General features: G+C 40.1%; 1 protein-coding gene across 4 annotated transcripts in view; it reads right to left on the reverse strand.

Annotated features, from left to right (window-relative positions):
• Positions 1-14,262: 14,262 nt before the first annotated feature.
• Positions 14,263-18,477, reverse strand: part of LOC140627216 (doublesex- and mab-3-related transcription factor C2-like) — a 34,228-nt gene continuing 30,013 nt past the window's right edge. For all 4 annotated transcript variants that reach the window (XM_072815257.1, XM_072815256.1, XM_072815258.1 and 1 more), the window contains one exon: positions 14,263-18,259. In XM_072815257.1, coding sequence (XP_072671358.1) covers positions 18,147-18,259 — 113 coding nt within the window. In that variant the 3' untranslated portion in view covers positions 14,263-18,146. The remainder of the gene's footprint in view (positions 18,260-18,477) is intronic.

Raw genomic sequence — 18,477 nt, forward strand, 5'->3', positions numbered from 1 at the left:
ACAAAGAAAGTGGAATTCTATGTCTCTGAGACCCTATCCTTTTATCCAGCTGCTGTTAAGGTAATCCCAGTTTCCTGAACAATAAAAGTATCACTGTCTTGTTCGGAGCGTGGAGAACCCTGGGAACTAAGAAGCTTGGCAGAGGAAATGGCGATCTTTGTGGACGACTTCCCCTCAGAGCTGAAGGGCAAAGAGTCTCTATACTGGGAGGTCCTCGGTATCCCCAGAGGGCTCTGGAGAGGGGCTCTTTAGGAAAGGCTTCTCAGGCTTCAGCATCCCAACCCCTCCTGACCCTGCCCCCTCCCTGACCTGGTTGGAGGTAGGGAGACCTCCAACCAACCCTTAAGAAAGATGGATTCTAAAGGTGTATCTAGAAAGCACAGACACGCCTTAGTCCTTATCTGGGGAGAGGTTGCTCTTTTGGCCTTTTACAGCAGGAAAATGGAGCCTTTGGCTTCCAAATACTGACTCCTCCTCAGACTCAGCCAATACAGCTCTGACCCCAGCAGAGGTGTCCTATACTGGTAAACTCACCAGGACAAGGGCCACTGGAAAAGGAGTCAGCTGATCAGGTTTTAAACCATAGCTTTAACCCTTCACTATCCTTGTAACCTTGGGCTGGGTACCTAGCTCTCCTGATCTTATTTATAATCATTTTGAGAAGTAGTCATGGCATTGCTTATGGACCAATGTACAGGCAGAGGTCCAGTACTGACCCCTGGTTATTTTATCCTCTTTAACACCAGGATCCCGTGCCTCAAATGTGAAGGCCAGTCCTGACACTGGGAAATATTATTATTTTGCATCTTTGTATGTTGTGTATCCCTTGACTAATTTTGGTAGATATAGTTGATTTTTGCAACTTTTGTGTTTTAACTTCCATACTGGCTTTCTGAGTGTTTAATCTACTACCTTTGCTATATGCTTGCTTTTATCTTTATTTTTCATAATTTTCTTACTGCTGGTGATAGCTTTCTCTTTCCACTTGAAGAAGTCCCTTTAACATTTTTTGTAAGGCTGGTCTAGTGATGGTGAGCTCCTTTATCTTTTGTCTGGTAAACTCTTCATCTCCTCCTCAATTCTGAATGCTATCTTTGCCGAGCAGAGCATTCTTCATTGTAGGTTTTGTCCTTTCAGCCCTTTGAGCGTATCATGCCACTCTCTCGTGGCCTGCAAAGTTTCTGCTGAAAGATCAGCTGATATCCCTACGGAGTTTCCCCTTGTTTGTAACTGTTTTCTCTTGCTGCTTTAAAAGGTTTCCATTCTCATTACGTTTTGCCATTTTAATTACTATGCATCTTGGTGTGGACCTCCTTGGGTTCATCTTGTAACACAACATTTTGTTGATTAAAAATATATACATCCCAAACAACAATGCACATTTTTCAAGAACACATACAAAGAAAACTGAACAGGTAACTTCTGAGACCGTTACACATCAACCAGAGGAGAATGATAGTATGAGTAAAAGGGAATCGTTGAATGAATAAAATAGAGAACTTAGAAGATCAAAGGAAATAATGTGCTACTAACCCAGGAGTTTGTTTGCTTTAATCTTCAGCTTTTGGAGGTGGGGAATCAAGCAAACAAGACAAAATCAAAATAATGAATTGTGCTTCTTCCTCCAGCAACGGTGGATTAGGCAATTCAGAATATCCCTCCCACTGAGACACTATAGAAAATTGGTACCCACCATGACTCTAGATGGCTCAAATAGCTATCCAGGTGGTGAAAAGTTACCAAGCCAAGGTCCTAGAGAACATCTAAGCAGAAAGCTATGAGACTGATATTAGATATTAGGTGTTTAACAAATTGAGAATAAAAAGCTGAGTGCTGAACAGTGCTTTTTACAGCCTCATGAGGCTTGGATGGCAAAATAAAAAAGTCCAGAGCCCGCCAAGGGTAATGGTCTTGGTGAGGGACACTGACAAAGGCTGCACTCTAGGTATAACAGTGAAAAGGAAACAAATTCAAAGAATGTGGACCAGCACTGGGGAATCTCAGGAGTCCATAAAAATCTTAATCTCTAACATCAGATTTATATAATTGCAGAATGCTAATGTCCAAAGTTCCTGGGAGCAGCAACAGATAATCATCTGTGGAAGTATTTAAAATAAACCAAAGAGCAGCCCGGGTGGCTCAGCGGTTTAGCGCCACCTTCAGCCCAGGGCGTGATCCTGGAGAACCAGGATAGAGTCCCATGTCAGGCTCCCTGCATGGAGCCTGCTTCTCCCTCTGCCTTGTGTCTCTGCCCCCCTCCTCTCTCTCTGTGTCTCATGAATAAATAAGCAACATCTTTAAAAAAATAAATAAAATCAACCACAACTTGAAATGATATTTATGAATGATTCTTTAAAAAGAAAATATCAGATACACACTGCAAGAAATATATGAAGAGATGAAGAATGAATGAAAATGAGAAAAATGACAGGCCATAGATCCACAAAGCTCTTGATATTGGAATTTTTTGGTGCACACCTAAAATACACACATGCAAACACACACACACACACACACACACACAAGTTATGCTTACTATGTCCAAGGATATAAAAGGAAAGAATGACAATACTGACAGAATATTAATGCATAAACATGACACAAAAATTTTGAAAAAGAACCAGCTATAATTTTGGAACCATAAAATGTATTAACTGATATTAATTCTGAGGTGTTTTACAACACCAACAACAATTCTCTGATTCTCCAGACACAAGCTGGATGCTCCACAATTAAATTAAATTCTGACACTACTACCCTGAGTTAGTGCAGACTTCATGGGTCAAGGGTTCAATCCTCAAAGACTGCCTCCAACTTCCAATGCCAGTCAAAAGTCTCAGGCCTCCCAAACTGCCCTTCCTAATGTTGGTGGGCTTGATCTAATCAGCCTGCATAGAGCACAATGGCTGACCTTCCTCTGTGGGACATTATCCTTTTCCCATCTTTGGACTCAAACCAAACTATCAGCATTTCCCAAGTCTTGAGCCTTGATTAATTTATTATAAGTGGCTTACACAATCATGGATTCTGACACATCCCAATATCTGCCAGTTGAGTCAGCAATCTGGTGTAGTTACAGTGCAAAGACCAACAGGCTCAAGATTTGATGTCCCACAGAGGAAGGTCAGCCATTGTGTTCTATGCAGGCTGATTAGATCAAGCCCACCAACATTAGGAAGGGCAGTCTGCTTTACTCAGCCTGTTGCCTTAAATGTGAATCTCATCCAAAATCACTCTTGCAGAAATACCTGGAGTAATGTTTGGCCAAACATATGGGCATGCCATGGCCCAATCAAGTTAACACATAAAATTAACCACCACCTCAAGTGTGCACAGGAAATATCTTAGGAAGAATATCCACCTTGCTTGTAAGGGGGAAAAAGAGTACATCACAAGGAGTTTTCACAAGAGTATACAGCAAGGGCACTCCTTAATCCCCATCACCTATTTAACCCATCCCCTCACCCACTTCCCTTCTGGTAACCGTCAGTTTGTTCTCTATAGTTAAGAGTCTGTTTCTTGGTTTGCCTCCCTCTCTCTTTTTTTCCCCCTTTGCTCGTTTGTTTTGTTTCCTAAATTCCACATATAAGTGGAATCATATGGTATTTATTTGTCTTTCTCTGATTGATTGATTTCACTTGGCATAATACTCTCTAGCTCCATCCATGTCATTGCAAATAGCAAGATTTCACTCTTTTTTATGGATGAGTAATATTCCATTGTGTGTGTGTATACATACATATATATCATATATATCATCTTCTTTTTCCATTAATCAGATACTTGGGCTGTTTCCATATTTTGGCTATTGTAGATAATGCTGCTATAAACATCGAGGTGCATGTACCCCTTGGAATTAGAATTCCAAATTCACATTTCCAATGTGATCTGTCATCATTGCCCTTAGTGCAGTTTATGGTCCAGTATGATTCCTATGTGTGGGCTTTATGAGGAAAGAGAGACTTGTACTTACAGTGTAGAATTATTTTTGGTCATTGTGAGCAAAGTTTAAAAAGGTTTAAGAAATCAATATTCTTCTTACAATTTCCCAAAGAAAAAGTAATTTATAACTATAGAAAATGTGAGAGATGCTCTCCAACCCTTCCCGAATTTCCATGTTTCCATCTGGAATTACAGTGGTTCTGACAGGTCTCCCTTCATATATTTAATATTGGGGATCTGCTGGCTATGAGTTTTCTTCACTTTTTTGTCTGGAAAAAAAGTTTTTTGGGATAAAATATATATCACATAGAATTTACCATGTAAACAACTTTTAAGTGTAGAGTTCTATACCCGTTAAACAATAATTTCCTATTTCCCCCTCACTCTTGCACCTGGCATTCACCATTCTACTCTCTGTGTCTATGAATTTGACTCCAAGTAATTCATATAAGCGGATTCATAAAATATTTGTCCTTTTTGGCTGGCTTATTTTACTTAATATTTTCAAGTTTTATCCACATTGCAGTATGTATCAGAATTTCATTCCTCTTTTGAGGCCAAATAATATTCAATTGTATGTAAATACATTTCGTTTATCCATTTATTTGTCATTGGACACTTGAGTTGTTTCCACCTTTTCGACTATTATGAATAACACTTCTTTGAACATGACTGCATAAATATATGTCTCTTTACCTTCAGTTCTTTTGGGTATATACCCAGCAGTAGAATATGCTTTATGTTTAACTTTTTCAGCGACTGCCATACTGCCTACCATGGTGGTTGTACCATTTTACATTCCCATCAACAATTCACAAGGGTCCCGGTTTCTCCATATTCTTTCCAAGGCTTATTTCTTTTTTGAATATAATAGCAAATTCTAATGGGTGTGAAGTGGTGTCTCATTGTGATTTTCATTTGCATTTTCCTGATGACTAGTGATTTTGTGCATCTTTTCACGTGCTTATTGGGCATGTGTATATCTTCCCTAGAAAAATGTCTATTCAAATATCTTTTGCCCATTTTTGAATTGGGCTGTTTATTTTTTTGGTTGAAGAGTTGTAGGTGTTCTTTCTGTGTTCTGGACATCAATCCCTTATCAGATATATGGTTTGCAAATATTTTCTCCGTCCCTTTCCCCACCCATGGGTTGGCTTTCCGCTCTATTGATAGTGTCCTTTGATGCACAAAAAGGAACATATTTTTATTTCAGTTCACTTTTTAGGATTTTTGCTTTTTAGAAAGATTGATTGATTGATTTTTATTTAGAATAACACTAGGCAGGAAAAAAAATTCCAGGACAAGTCAAGAGACAGACAGAGAGACAGAGAGGCAGAGAAACAGAAGTTATGGTTAAAAAGGAAAAAGCTTTATATGTTAGTACCTTTAAAGGCTTTCCCCCACTCTTTACTTTTTGAATATAAGGCTGGCATTTTTATTTTACTCTGGACCCCACAAGTTATGTAACCAGCCACTTTTAACAACCCTTCCAGTGATTCTGATGTAAGGCCAGGATTGAGAGCAACTGGAGCAAATGACCTTTTTATTTTTTAATTTTGTTTAGTGACTTTTTTATTTGAGTATAGTTCATACACAATGTTACATCAGTTTCAGGTGTACAACATAGTGATTCAACTTCTCTATGCGTTATGTTGCACTCCCCACAAGTGTAGCTACCGTTTGTCACCATACGATGCTGTTACAATATCATTGAGTATATTCCCTATGTTGTGCCTTTTATTCCCATGACTTATTTAGGCAAGCATTTCCTTTTAGACCCTTAACAATATTTACCCGTTTTCCTTGATTTCCGTATTTCCTATTGAGGAGTTGGCTATAGGTCTACTTGTTGTTTCTTTGAAGGGGATGTATCTTTTCTCTTTGACCACTTTTCAGGTTTCTCTTTGTCTCTGATTTCATGTAGCCCTGTTATGATATGTTTATTCATGGCTCTCTTATCCTACTGAGGCTCACAGACCTTCTTAAATCTATGGCTTGATATTTTTGGTCAGTATTGGAAAATTCTCCTCCATTATTTCAAACACTGCTTCTCTCTCTCCTTCCCTTAAAGATACAGATAAATACGACCTTCTACTTGAATCCCCTACCCTCTCTTCTCCATGTTACTTCCTTTGTGTCTCCAAACTTTATTCCAGATATTGTATTTTAGCCATTGTACTTTACCTATTGTTTGTATTTCTAATGTACAGTATATGTAAATCTCTTTTTTACATTTTAATCTTCTATTCAACCTATCTTTTGATTTATGTGACATAATAAGAAATATATAGTTAGTCTTTGTCCCTAGTTCCTGACACAGAGCACCTAAATCCCTTGGAATTTCCTGGGTGACAGGAGCACTTTATGTTCCAATATGACAATTCTTGGCTTGGCAAGCCCCTAGATGGTAGCTTCAGAATAGAAACTGGTTTCCAGAAAGATCGAACCTTGATAAGAAGCCTGGAAATTTCATTTCCATACCCCTCCAACCTCAGAAGAAGGGGCAACAGCTGGAGATTGGGTTAATAATCAATCATGCCTATGTGATGAAACCTCCATAAAACCCCCTAAACAATGGAGTGCAGAAAGCTTCTGGCAAACACATCCACATGCTAGGAGGGTGGCATACCCCAACTCCACAGGGGAAGAAGCTCCTGCAATTGGGACCCATCCAGACCTTGCCCGATGTACCTCTTCATCCTGCTGTTCATTTCTATGTTTCATATAATATCCTTTATTTAAAAAAAATCAGTAAGTGTAAATAGAGTGTATTTCTGAGTTTGTGACCCATTCTAGAAAATTAACAAACCTGAAGAGGGAGGGAGCCATGGGTACTCCTAAATTATAAACAACCAGTTGTAGGGCAGTTTGGGAGGCCTGAGACTTTTGACTGGCATTGGAAGTTGGAGGCAGTCTTTGAGGATTGAACCCTTGACCCATGAAGTCTGCACTAACTCAGGGTAGTAGTGTCAGAATTTAATTTAATTGTGGAGCATCCAGCTTGTGTCTGGAGAATCAGAGAATTGTTGTTGGTGTTGTAAAACACCTCAGAATTAATATCAGTTAATACATTTTATGGTTCCAAAATTATAGCTGGTTCTTTTTCAAAATTTTTGTGTCATGTTTATGCATTAATATTCTGTCAGTATTGTCATTCTTTCCTTTTATATCCTTGGACATAGTAAGCATAACTTGTGTGTGTGTGTGTGTGTGTGTGTTTGCATGTGTGTATTTTAGGTGTGCACCAAAAAATTCCAATATCAAGAGCTTTGTGGATCTATGGCCTGTCATTTTTCTCATTTTCATTCATTCTTCATCTCTTCATATATTTCTTGCAGTGTGTATCTGATATTTTCTTTTTAAAGAATCATTCATAAATATCATTTCAAGTTGTGGTTGATTTTATTTATTTTTTTAAAGATGTTGCTTATTTATTCATGAGACACAGAGAGAGAGGAGGGGGGCAGAGACACAAGGCAGAGGGAGAAGCAGGCTCCATGCAGGGAGCCTGACATGGGACTCTATCCTGGTTCTCCAGGATCACGCCCTGGGCTGAAGGTGGCGCTAAACCGCTGAGCCACCCGGGCTGCTCTTTGGTTTATTTTAAATACTTCCACAGATGATTATCTGTTGCTGCTCCCAGGAACTTTGGACATTAGCATTCTGCAATTATATAAATCTGATGTTAGAGATTAAGATTTTTATGGACTCCTGAGATTCCCCAGTGCTGGTCCACATTCTTTGAATTTGTTTCCTTTTCACTGTTATACCTAGAGTGCAGCCTTTGTCAGTGTCCCTCACCAAGACCATTACCCTTGGCGGGCTCTGGACTTTTTTATTTTGCCATCCAAGCCTCATGAGGCTGTAAAAAGCACTGTTCAGCACTCAGCTTTTTATTCTCAATTTGTTAAACACCTAATATCTAATATCAGTCTCATAGCTTTCTGCTTAGATGTTCTCTAGGACCTTGGCTTGGTAACTTTTCACCACCTGGATAGCTATTTGAGCCATCTAGAGTCATGGTGGGTACCAATTTTCTATAGTGTCTCAGTGGGAGGGATATTCTGAATTGCCTAATCCACCGTTGCTGGAGGAAGAAGCACAATTCATTATTTTGATTTTGTCTTGTTTGCTTGATTCCCCACCTCCAAAAGCTGAAGATTAAAGCAAACAAACTCCTGGGTTAGTAGCACATTATTTCCTTTGATCTTCTAAGTTCTCTATTTTATTCATTCAACGATTCCCTTTTACTCATACTATCATTCTCCTCTGGTTGATGTGTAACGGTCTCAGAAGTTACCTGTTCAGTTTTCTTTGTATGTGTTCTTGAAAAATGTGCATTGTTGTTTGGGATGTATATATTTTTAATCAACAAAATGTTGTGTTACAAGATGAACCCAAGGAGGTCCACACCAAGATGCATAGTAATTAAAATGGCAAAACGTAATGAGAATGGAAACCTTTTAAAGCAGCAAGAGAAAACAGTTACAAACAAGGGGAAACTCCGTAGGGATATCAGCTGATCTTTCAGCAGAAACTTTGCAGGCCACGAGAGAGTGGCATGATACGCTCAAAGGGCTGAAAGGACAAAACCTACAATGAAGAATGCTCTGCTCGGCAAAGATAGCATTCAGAATTGAGGAGGAGATGAAGAGTTTACCAGACAAAAGATAAAGGAGCTCACCATCACTAGACCAGCCTTACAAAAAATGTTAAAGGGACTTCTTCAAGTGGAAAGAGAAAGCTATCACCAGCAGTAAGAAAATTATGAAAAATAAAGATAAAAGCAAGCATATAGCAAAGGTAGTAGATTAAACACTCAGAAAGCCAGTATGGAAGTTAAAACACAAAAGTTGCAAAAATCAACTATATCTACCAAAATTAGTCAAGGGATACACAACATACAAAGATGCAAAATAATAATATTTCCCAGTGTCAGGACTGGCCTTCACATTTGAGGCACGGGATCCTGGTGTTAAAGAGGATAAAATAACCAGGGGTCAGTACTGGACCTCTGCCTGTACATTGGTCCATAAGCAATGCCATGACTACTTCTCAAAATGATTATAAATAAGATCAGGAGAGCTAGGTACCCAGCCCAAGGTTACAAGGATAGTGAAGGGTTAAAGCTATGGTTTAAAACCTGATCAGCTGACTCCTTTTCCAGTGGCCCTTGTCCTGGTGAGTTTACCAGTATAGGACACCTCTGCTGGGGTCAGAGCTGTATTGGCTGAGTCTGAGGAGGAGTCAGTATTTGGAAGCCAAAGGCTCCATTTTCCTGCTGTAAAAGGCCAAAAGAGCAACCTCTCCCCAGATAAGGACTAAGGCGTGTCTGTGCTTTCTAGATACACCTTTAGAATCCATCTTTCTTAAGGGTTGGTTGGAGGTCTCCCTACCTCCAACCAGGTCAGGGAGGGGGCAGGGTCAGGAGGGGTTGGGATGCTGAAGCCTGAGAAGCCTTTCCTAAAGAGCCCCTCTCCAGAGCCCTCTGGGGATACCGAGGACCTCCCAGTATAGAGACTCTTTGCCCTTCAGCTCTGAGGGGAAGTCGTCCACAAAGATCGCCATTTCCTCTGCCAAGCTTCTTAGTTCCCAGGGTTCTCCACGCTCCGAACAAGACAGTGATACTTTTATTGTTCAGGAAACTGGGATTACCTTAACAGCAGCTGGATAAAAGGATAGGGTCTCAGAGACATAGAATTCCACTTTCTTTGTTTTCCAGGTGTGGAAACAGAGGCCTGGAAGGGAAGAGACTTGCCCAAGTTAAGGAACAGGGGAAGCATCTCTTCCTAATGTGGCGGAACAAAGGTAATTGCAGCAAGACACTGCATGGTCCCTCACTGTGGGACCAGGGCTGGCAAAGGGAGCACATCTCCCCTCTGAGGGGTAAGACGTGCAAAGTGGAGAGGAGGGTGGGTCCAAAGTGTTCATCACAGCAAGGAGAACCTCAGGTGGGTGATGGAAGCCGGAATCCAATGCAAAAGGCCTAGAAACAATGGCCAGCCCAGTAGCAATGAACACAAGTACTGCCCAGACTATGATATCCCAATATCATTTCCCACTGAAAGTAGCCAAGGAAATTTGGGGAGATGATCGATTCCAGGCCCGGGAGAAGAAAAGCACAAGATGAGCCTGGAACACTTTGTTATACCAGTAGGAATAAATCCACCCAAAACTATCAGGACCATGTCGAAAGGATATATCCACCTAGTCAAAGACAAGCATTGATAAAGATAATAACTCTAATGACCCGAAACACATCTATGTAATAGGCACACCGTTACAAAAATAATTGTACCCCAATGAGGAATGCTAGGGAGTAAACCCATAATTTTGATAACTGATAAATAACATAGAAGAGTGGGCATTTGCTTTATCGAACTCTCCTTCAGGATGATCAAAAGATAAAATGATTGTAGAATATGAGAACTACAAAATTTCTAAAGAATTTCACAGGTCTAGTCAATGATCACCAACAATTGCAAATATCATAAGAAGAGTGACAACTACGCATCATGGGCCTCTGATGGAGAAATCAATACCATCCAATCATGGCAACTGGAAGGAGGCACACAAGTTCAGTCGGCCTAGTGACAGAATTTGTTGATCTGGGAAACTGAGTCGGCAGGCTCTGCTTCATCTGTAAACTGTTTTCCTTCTTTTGCTGAGGGCCCTGATAGGCCAGGAGCACAGAGACAGGGAACTTACCAGATAGTTGGCTGCCTTCTTCACTTACCCCAACAGCTGTCAGATTCCACCAGGCTGCCCTCAGCAAGCTCCCTCATCGCTATGCCTTCCATGTTACAGCCCCATCTAGACCCCTTCACCTTGATCATGTGGCTGCATCATCACCATTCAGGACCCAGGGTCCCATGACCACCTGTCCACCCCCTTATCCCAGACCCACAGATCCCTAGATCTATACTTGTATTAGCTCAACCACACCTGGAGGAAAGAGAACACAGTCTGGTTCCACAACCACCCCGACATTTTCTGCTGACACTTAAATTTATTCTGTCACACTCCCATGATCCTCAGTTTTGGTATCCGGTAATTCACAGAAGCAATCCATAGAAGGAAATTCACAGATGAGGCCATACACACAGCCAGAAAGTATGAAAGTACATTCACCCCCAACTGGTAATGAGGGAAATACCAAACAAAACAATGAGAAACCATCTTCACATGACATAAAATTTGAAAGGTAGAAGGAAAATGAAACTGAATGGAATTTGAGATGCAAGAAGAGTGAAGAAAACAATAAATATTATAGTAACTCCAAATAGATATGACTGTGTAAAACTATAACCATAATGTCGTTGGAGGCTTTAAGTATTTTTTTTAATTTATTTTTTATTGGTGTTCAATTTACTAACATACAGAATAACCCCCAGTGCCCGTCACCCATTCACTCTCACCCCCCGCCCTCCTCCCCTTCCACCACCCCTAGTTCGTTTCCCAGAGTTAGCAGTCTTTACGTTCTGTCTCCCTTTCTGATATTTCCCACACATTTCTTCTCCCTTCCCTTATATTCCCTTTCACTATTATTTATATTCCCCAAATGAATGAGAACATATAATGTTTGTCCTTCTCCGACTGACTTACTTCACTCAGCATAATACGGAGGCTTTAAGTATTAATTGAAAGGATGCTGTAAGATGCCATGAAATTAGGGAGGGAAATAAATCAAGACGAAATGTTCTAAGATCTTGTATTGTCCAAGAGGGTGATAAAAGTATGAAGGTCAGACTTTCATAAGTTGAGGAGGCATGTTGTAATTTTTAGGGGGACCACTTTTTAGAGAGAGTGTTCACGATAACAGACAAATAGGCAAGAAAAGTGAAATGTCAAATCAAAACAATAATCAATCCAAAAGAAAGCAAGGATAGGACAGTGACGGGTGGAAACAGGAAGAGCTGGAATAAATGGAAAATAGAAAAATGAGACAGTTAATACACAAAATGTAAAAGGCAGTCAAAAAAGAAAACACAATCAGACTGGACAATAAAAAGGAAATCAAATTATGTGTACCTCACAGGAGACACACTTTACAACCTAAGCATATGCAGAAAGTTTGCAATTAAAAGGATGCAAAACAATAGACATACCACATGGGTTTAGCTCTACTGATATTGAGCAAAAAGGACTTTAAGGCAAAATGCATTATTATAGAAAAAAAAGGAGACAGTTTGAAATGACATAATTTACCAGGAAGTTAGATCATTGAAGCTGGTATACAATGAAAAGCATAGTCAAAACTATACAATGTACAAATTGACAGAACTTCAAAGAGAAGTCCACAAATCTGCAATCATTGTGGTCGGTTTATCGACACCTCTCTCAGTAACTGATGTAAGAGACAAAAAAAAAAAAAAAAACAAAAAAAACAAAAAAAACAAAATCAGTGAGAGTATAGAGGACTTAAACAACATGATTAGCAAATGTGAAATGATGGGCCTTTGTAAAACACCACCCCCACAAAATGCAGGATGCACATCCAGTTCAAACACACACACACACACCCCACCTCCCCCACACACTTAACGTATAGAAAAACTGATCAGATATTGGGCCATAATCAGACTCCACAAATGTCACAGGAATTGAATCATACAGAGGATAGCCTCTGACCACAATAGGATTATGGTTAAAAGTAATAATGAAAAATGCCTATTCAGGTCCTTCGTCCATTTTTTATTTGGATCATTTGCTTTTCTACTATTGAGTTGTAGTAGTTCCTTCTGTTTTTTTTTTTTTTTTGATGTTAACTCCTTATCAGATATGTGATTGTGCAAATATTTTCTCACATTCTGTAGGTTGCCTTTTCATTCTGTTGATCATTCATTTTGTTGTGCAGAAGCTCTTTATCATTTTTTATTGTAGAAACTCACTCATTTGTTATATTCATTGTAGAGAATTCTATTAATAGAACATTCAAAAATTGTCGTTATGTATATATAGGATAACTACTCTGACTTATACTATTGTGGACATTCGGGAGATGTAAAAACGAATGAGGTACAGATTTTGTCCCCATGGAGTTTTTAGTGTGTCTACGGAATATGAAACAATTAGAAGGCAATGATTTTCTGTATATTAAAATACCAAATGATTTATATCCATGCATCCTAACTGTCCGTTATTCCTTTGCTTTTGTCTTTTCAATTCGTTTATTTCCTAAGTTTTAAGTACATCTTAGTAACATATATCCACAAACTACACAAATCAAAATGTGTACCTGAATCCACAAAGTGATACACCCATGTATCCACAAACACATTTAGAAGTAGAACTTCGTAGAGCCCCCTGCCTGAGGAGCCATTATTCCAACTTCCACTACCATATACTGACTTTGACAGTCTTAACGATTATGAATTATAGAGTACATATTGTTTCTGTCTTGGCTTTTTCACTCTAACTACGTTTGGGAGCAGAAGCTTTTTATTTTGATGTAGTCCCACTTGTTCATTGTTGCTTTTGTTGCTTGGGTTTTGGGCGTCACATCCATAAAATCATAGCCAAGGCTAATATCAAGGAGACTTTTCCCTGTGTTCTCTTCCAGGAGTTTTATGGCTTCAGGTCTTATATTTAAGTTTTTATTCCATTTTGAGTTAATTTTTGTAGATGGGGCAAAATAGGGGTCCAATTTCATTCTTTTCCATGTGAAATTCCACTTTTCCCAGCACCATTTGTTGGGGAGACTGCCTTTTCTTCTTGAGTGTTCTTGACTCTTGTCAAGAGATATATTTGACAAGATATTCTTAGCTGATATATTAGCTGACTATAGATGCATGGATTTATATCCAGGCTCCCATATCTGTCCCCTTGGTCTAGGTGTCTGTGTTTAGGCCAGTGCCATATTGTTTTGATTACTATAGTTTTGTAATCTATTTTGAAATAAGGAACTGTGGTATCTCCTGCTTTGTTCTCCTCATTGAAGATTGCTTTGGCTGTTGGTTGCTATGCCACAACCTTTATGAAAGGGAGCGTGACAATAATGAGCAAGATTACATGTATTTTCACCCTTTATTCAGCAATAGTGCATCTAGGGATCAATTTCAAAGATATATTGATAAATATTGCTAAAGATTATGTCACAATTTTATTCATTGTGGCTGTATTCATAATAGCCAGAATAGAAACAACCAAAGTGTGCATCAATAGAAGACTAGCTGACTAAATTATGGTACCTTCACACAGTGGCATACTCTATAACTGTTGCAAGGAGTGGGAGATGTCTCTACATTGCACTATGGAGTGGTCTCATGGATACTGGGTGTTGTTGTTTTTTTTTCAGATTTACTGAGGTATAATTTGTACAAAAAAAAAAAAAAAAAAAAAACAACCCTGCACATAGTAATGTATACGATTTCACGAGTTTGGGTATATGCACACATCCAGGTAACCATCTCCATGATCAAGGTAATAAACATACCCATCACCTCTAGGAGTCCTTCTGTGTCCCTTCATTATTTTGTTTTGTTTCTGCTTTCTTGTGATAAGAAAACTTAACATGAGATTTACCCTCTTAACATATTCTTAAATGGACAATACCTCTTAAGAAAAACATCGAATACAGTCAAACTTATGGAAATAGACAATAGAATGGTGGTTGCCAGGAGAGGAGGGAAGGGGAATATGGAGAGTTGTTTAATGGATATAAAATTGCGGTTATTCAAAATGAGTATGTTCTAGAGATCTGCTGTATAACATGGTGCCTATACATAACAATGAAGGCTATGTTTTTAAGTGAAAAAAGGCAAAGTGGAGGGGAGAGGGTTGGGAGGACAGAGTAACTGGGTGATGAACATTAAGGAGGGCACATGATGTAATGAGCACTGGGTATTAGATAAGACTGAGGAATCACCGACCTCTACCTCTGAAACCAATATTACATTATATGTTAATTAATTGAATTTAAATAAAATTTTAAAAAGGGCAAAGTGAAAGAGTTTATATAGAGGATGCAGCACTTATCTAAGGAGGAGAGAGTATATTGAATGTCTCTCTCTCTGATGAGAGATACAAATCTGATGGCTGGGAAGTACCAGTTGCTCCATTCCTTCAGACTTCAAAGAATCTGTTGAATATGCTGCTGCATGGGTTTTGCTTATCCTGGTGTCCCCACTTCCCACTTCTACCCAATGTTGGCTGTCTCTGAAAACACATGTTCACCCACAAATACTTCTGACAATTCATTGTGCTCAATATTTGTTCCAGATCATTCCATTTTTTCATTAATAATTAATACTTTCCCTACATGTTAAGCTCTTCTTGGCCAGAAACCAGTGGTGTCAGGCCTTGATGGCCCTGCAGGGTTCACGTGACCTACTATTGAAGAGGTGCCTTTCTGGGCAAGGACTGAAAGTGGCAGAATACTGGACGGGACTCATACTGGAACATAAGAGCCAACTTAATTTTTCAGGAGTTCTGCAAGCCAGCTGTTGAACACAGCTGTTTTAAAGACTAAATTATATAAAGTATCAATTACAAGACATGCATTATACTGGAAACAAACAAAAAAAAAAAACAAAAAGCAAAAACTCATCAATTTTTTATTATTTTTCCTACACTTTCCTGTTACCTATGTTCTTCAGGTTATGCCCATTTGTTGTACCTGCCCATGTATTGTACCTGAAAATGCATCCCTTCCCAACTCTGCACTAATTGACCTGGTGTCAGTAGCTTGAAATTGGCAAATGCTACAACAAAGGGCATTTCCCCTCAAGCCACCCCCTCCCCCAGAGAGCCTGTTGTTAAACACTTACAGGCATACCCCTGGTTGAAATTGATCCACTCTGCAGATACTCTCATGTGGTGGATATCCTCAGATCCAAACAATGCCGTTGTAGAACACATGAGAGTCGAGGCCTAACTCACACTATTTATTCTACAAAGTGATGTTTTGAATCTGTGAACTGGAGGAGTACATGACAAAATAGATGGATATTTCCTCATTTATGACAAAGTCCTAAGATGCCCATAATTTGCCACCGTGAAGAGGCTTTTTAAAAAGGCATAAAAAGCAGTGTACCCACACAAGTGCGCTTGTGTGCATGCATTTATGGGGTGTGGGGAAGTGGAGTGGCAGGGGGGGCTGAAGCATCAGTATCAGGCCTAAAAGGTTCTGCATAGAAGGACAGGCGGGACTCAGAAAAATGAAAGGGTACAGGACAAAGGGGCTCACTCCTTCTCCCAGTCTCCATCACTTTATTTCTCTTTTCCTCCCTCTTCTCATGCCACATCCTTTAACCCCAAATAGAATTTCCCTTTTACCAATTCAGCTGTGAGACTGTGGCGCACCTAGGATGCAGTTGCACAACAGGGCTTTAGTCCTTTTCCACGTGACACAGCTTCCTTCCTCTGTGATTATGTGGGCTTGTTTATCTAATATCTGGGAGAAGAGGGGTTTCGGGTCACTGCTTTAAGGGGCAAATCAGGGAAGGGAGGAAAGCTTGAGATGGATGTCAGTCTTCCCCTATGTGCCAAGTGGCTTTGCATGTTTAGCTGGGATTAGATAAGGCTGATTAGAAGCCTGACTTCTCAAGGCCTGAAAGCATAAGTTGTCATCACCATCAGTCATCTTGGGTAAATATGAGGGAGGCAAGGAAGGAGGGAGAAAACACAATGGGAAATAGCGACGGGGCATATCCAATTGAGCTTTCTGCCTTTGGGGCAGGGTCGCCAGCTCTTCCTTTGTTTGGAACATCAGCAGAGGACTGAGAAACAAGTGGAGGTAAGATCGGATCCACTACTACATGTTGTTACCTTGAGTACAAAACAAAGAGACTATTTTTGAGACTCTTCTGACTGGATGTCTGCCTCTTCAAACTTTGAACCTTTCATTCAATGGTTTAGATATATAGAGATAGATAGATAGATAGATAGATAGATAGATAGATAGATAGATAACTTTTTAGAAGGTAAATTATTAGCTAATTCAGGGCCTGGTAAAGAGAAGGGAGTCCTCTCCCACCCATCTTTGGCTAAAAATTTCCCCCAAAACACTTGTGCAAGTGGGGGGTAATAATGCCTAGCTCAGAGACCTGCTGTGAGGCTATATGTCTTCAGCATACAGGGGGCACAAAATCAAGAAATGATATTGATTCTTCCTCATATTTCATGGGTCCTTCAAAAATAGGCTCTGGGTCTAATTCACCTCCCCTCTTTGATTCTTCTGGCCCTGGTTGGCTTCAGTGTCCCCCACTGTAAAATACACATTGGACTAGAATCAGCCTGGCATTCGCTTGGTCATAGTTGGCCTGAATGGATGTTTTCCTTGGCTCATGTAGAGGTCTTAAAGAGGAAACCAGAGCCAACATTTTAAAATTGAGATATTTTACGTAGATATCTGGAATTCCATTTTCTCTTGAAAAATCAGGAGATGTGGCAATGCAGAGTCTACATTCCTGCATGGCAACAATCGGCTAGAGCCAGGTGCCACCTGGCCCCTTAGGTAGAAAATGCACTGTCAGTTGACCAGAGCCTATCTGGGCTGTTCCACTCATTTATAAGACCTGCTTGACCCTGCAGACAACTCAATTTGGGGCCCTATGGACAGCTGGAAACAGTCTGTGCCAGGCAGAGGGTAGGCACTTACTTGCTCAATGAGTAAAAACCCTTAACGCCTTTTTCTTTTCCCCACTACCATTTTCTTCTCTAGTCGTGTTACGAAATCCCAGTTATTGAGTAGGGGGATTCTCACTTTGGAAAGCAAATTGAACAAGTCCACCAGAGTCAGGATGGTCTACGTTATACTGTGGTAACAAACAACACCTATATCTCACTGCCTTACAACAACAAGGGTTTACTATTTGTTCACACACATAAACCTAGATACAAAATGAAAACGTCCTTGTATTTTGACAAGCATGGATACGTACATGAGTGCACAGCTATGTTTGCGGTCACAAGTCAAATGAAAACTCTGGCATATGAATGTATGACCTTTCAGAGAACCCTATTGAGAGAATGATCAGCTTCAGTCGCACAAAAAGGCCCCAGAATCCAAGGCAGTAAGGGATGGCGGTACAAGAATATCCACCCTCAGCCAAAAATTGCCCCCTATAATAAAAAGGGCCTGAAAAAGCCTGTAAAAGAACCTGCAGGTTAAAAAAAAAAAACATGTTAAGCATACTGGACATTAAACACTTTGCAAATGCATAAATAAGCAGTACTCTAGTGAGGCCTTCTCTTCTGGGCTTCTAGCTCAAGAGGGAGATGCACCCCAGATGTCCAATAGGCAGAGAAATAGTGGTGGCTGGCCTGGGTCTCAGAGAGGGGCTAGGAGGCTGGAGTCCTGTATCTCCAGCAGGAGCTGCAGATAGAAAGGAAGGCATCAGAGCCAGGTCAGATCCATTTCCTCTCCTGGCTCCCCCCTCTTTTTTGTTCCACCCAATCTAGGCTTTGTCACCTGGACTTACAGACTACAGCACAGAACTCTTCCTCGCTGATTTGCTCATCTCAGGTCTTGCCTCCTCCAGTCCCTCCATCAGAGCCACCACATTTCTTTCTGTTGAGCCCAATATCTTTGAA

This window comes from Canis lupus, chromosome X (assembly GCF_048164855.1).
Source record: "Canis lupus baileyi chromosome X, mCanLup2.hap1, whole genome shotgun sequence".
Lineage (NCBI taxonomy): Eukaryota > Metazoa > Chordata > Mammalia > Carnivora > Canidae > Canis > Canis lupus.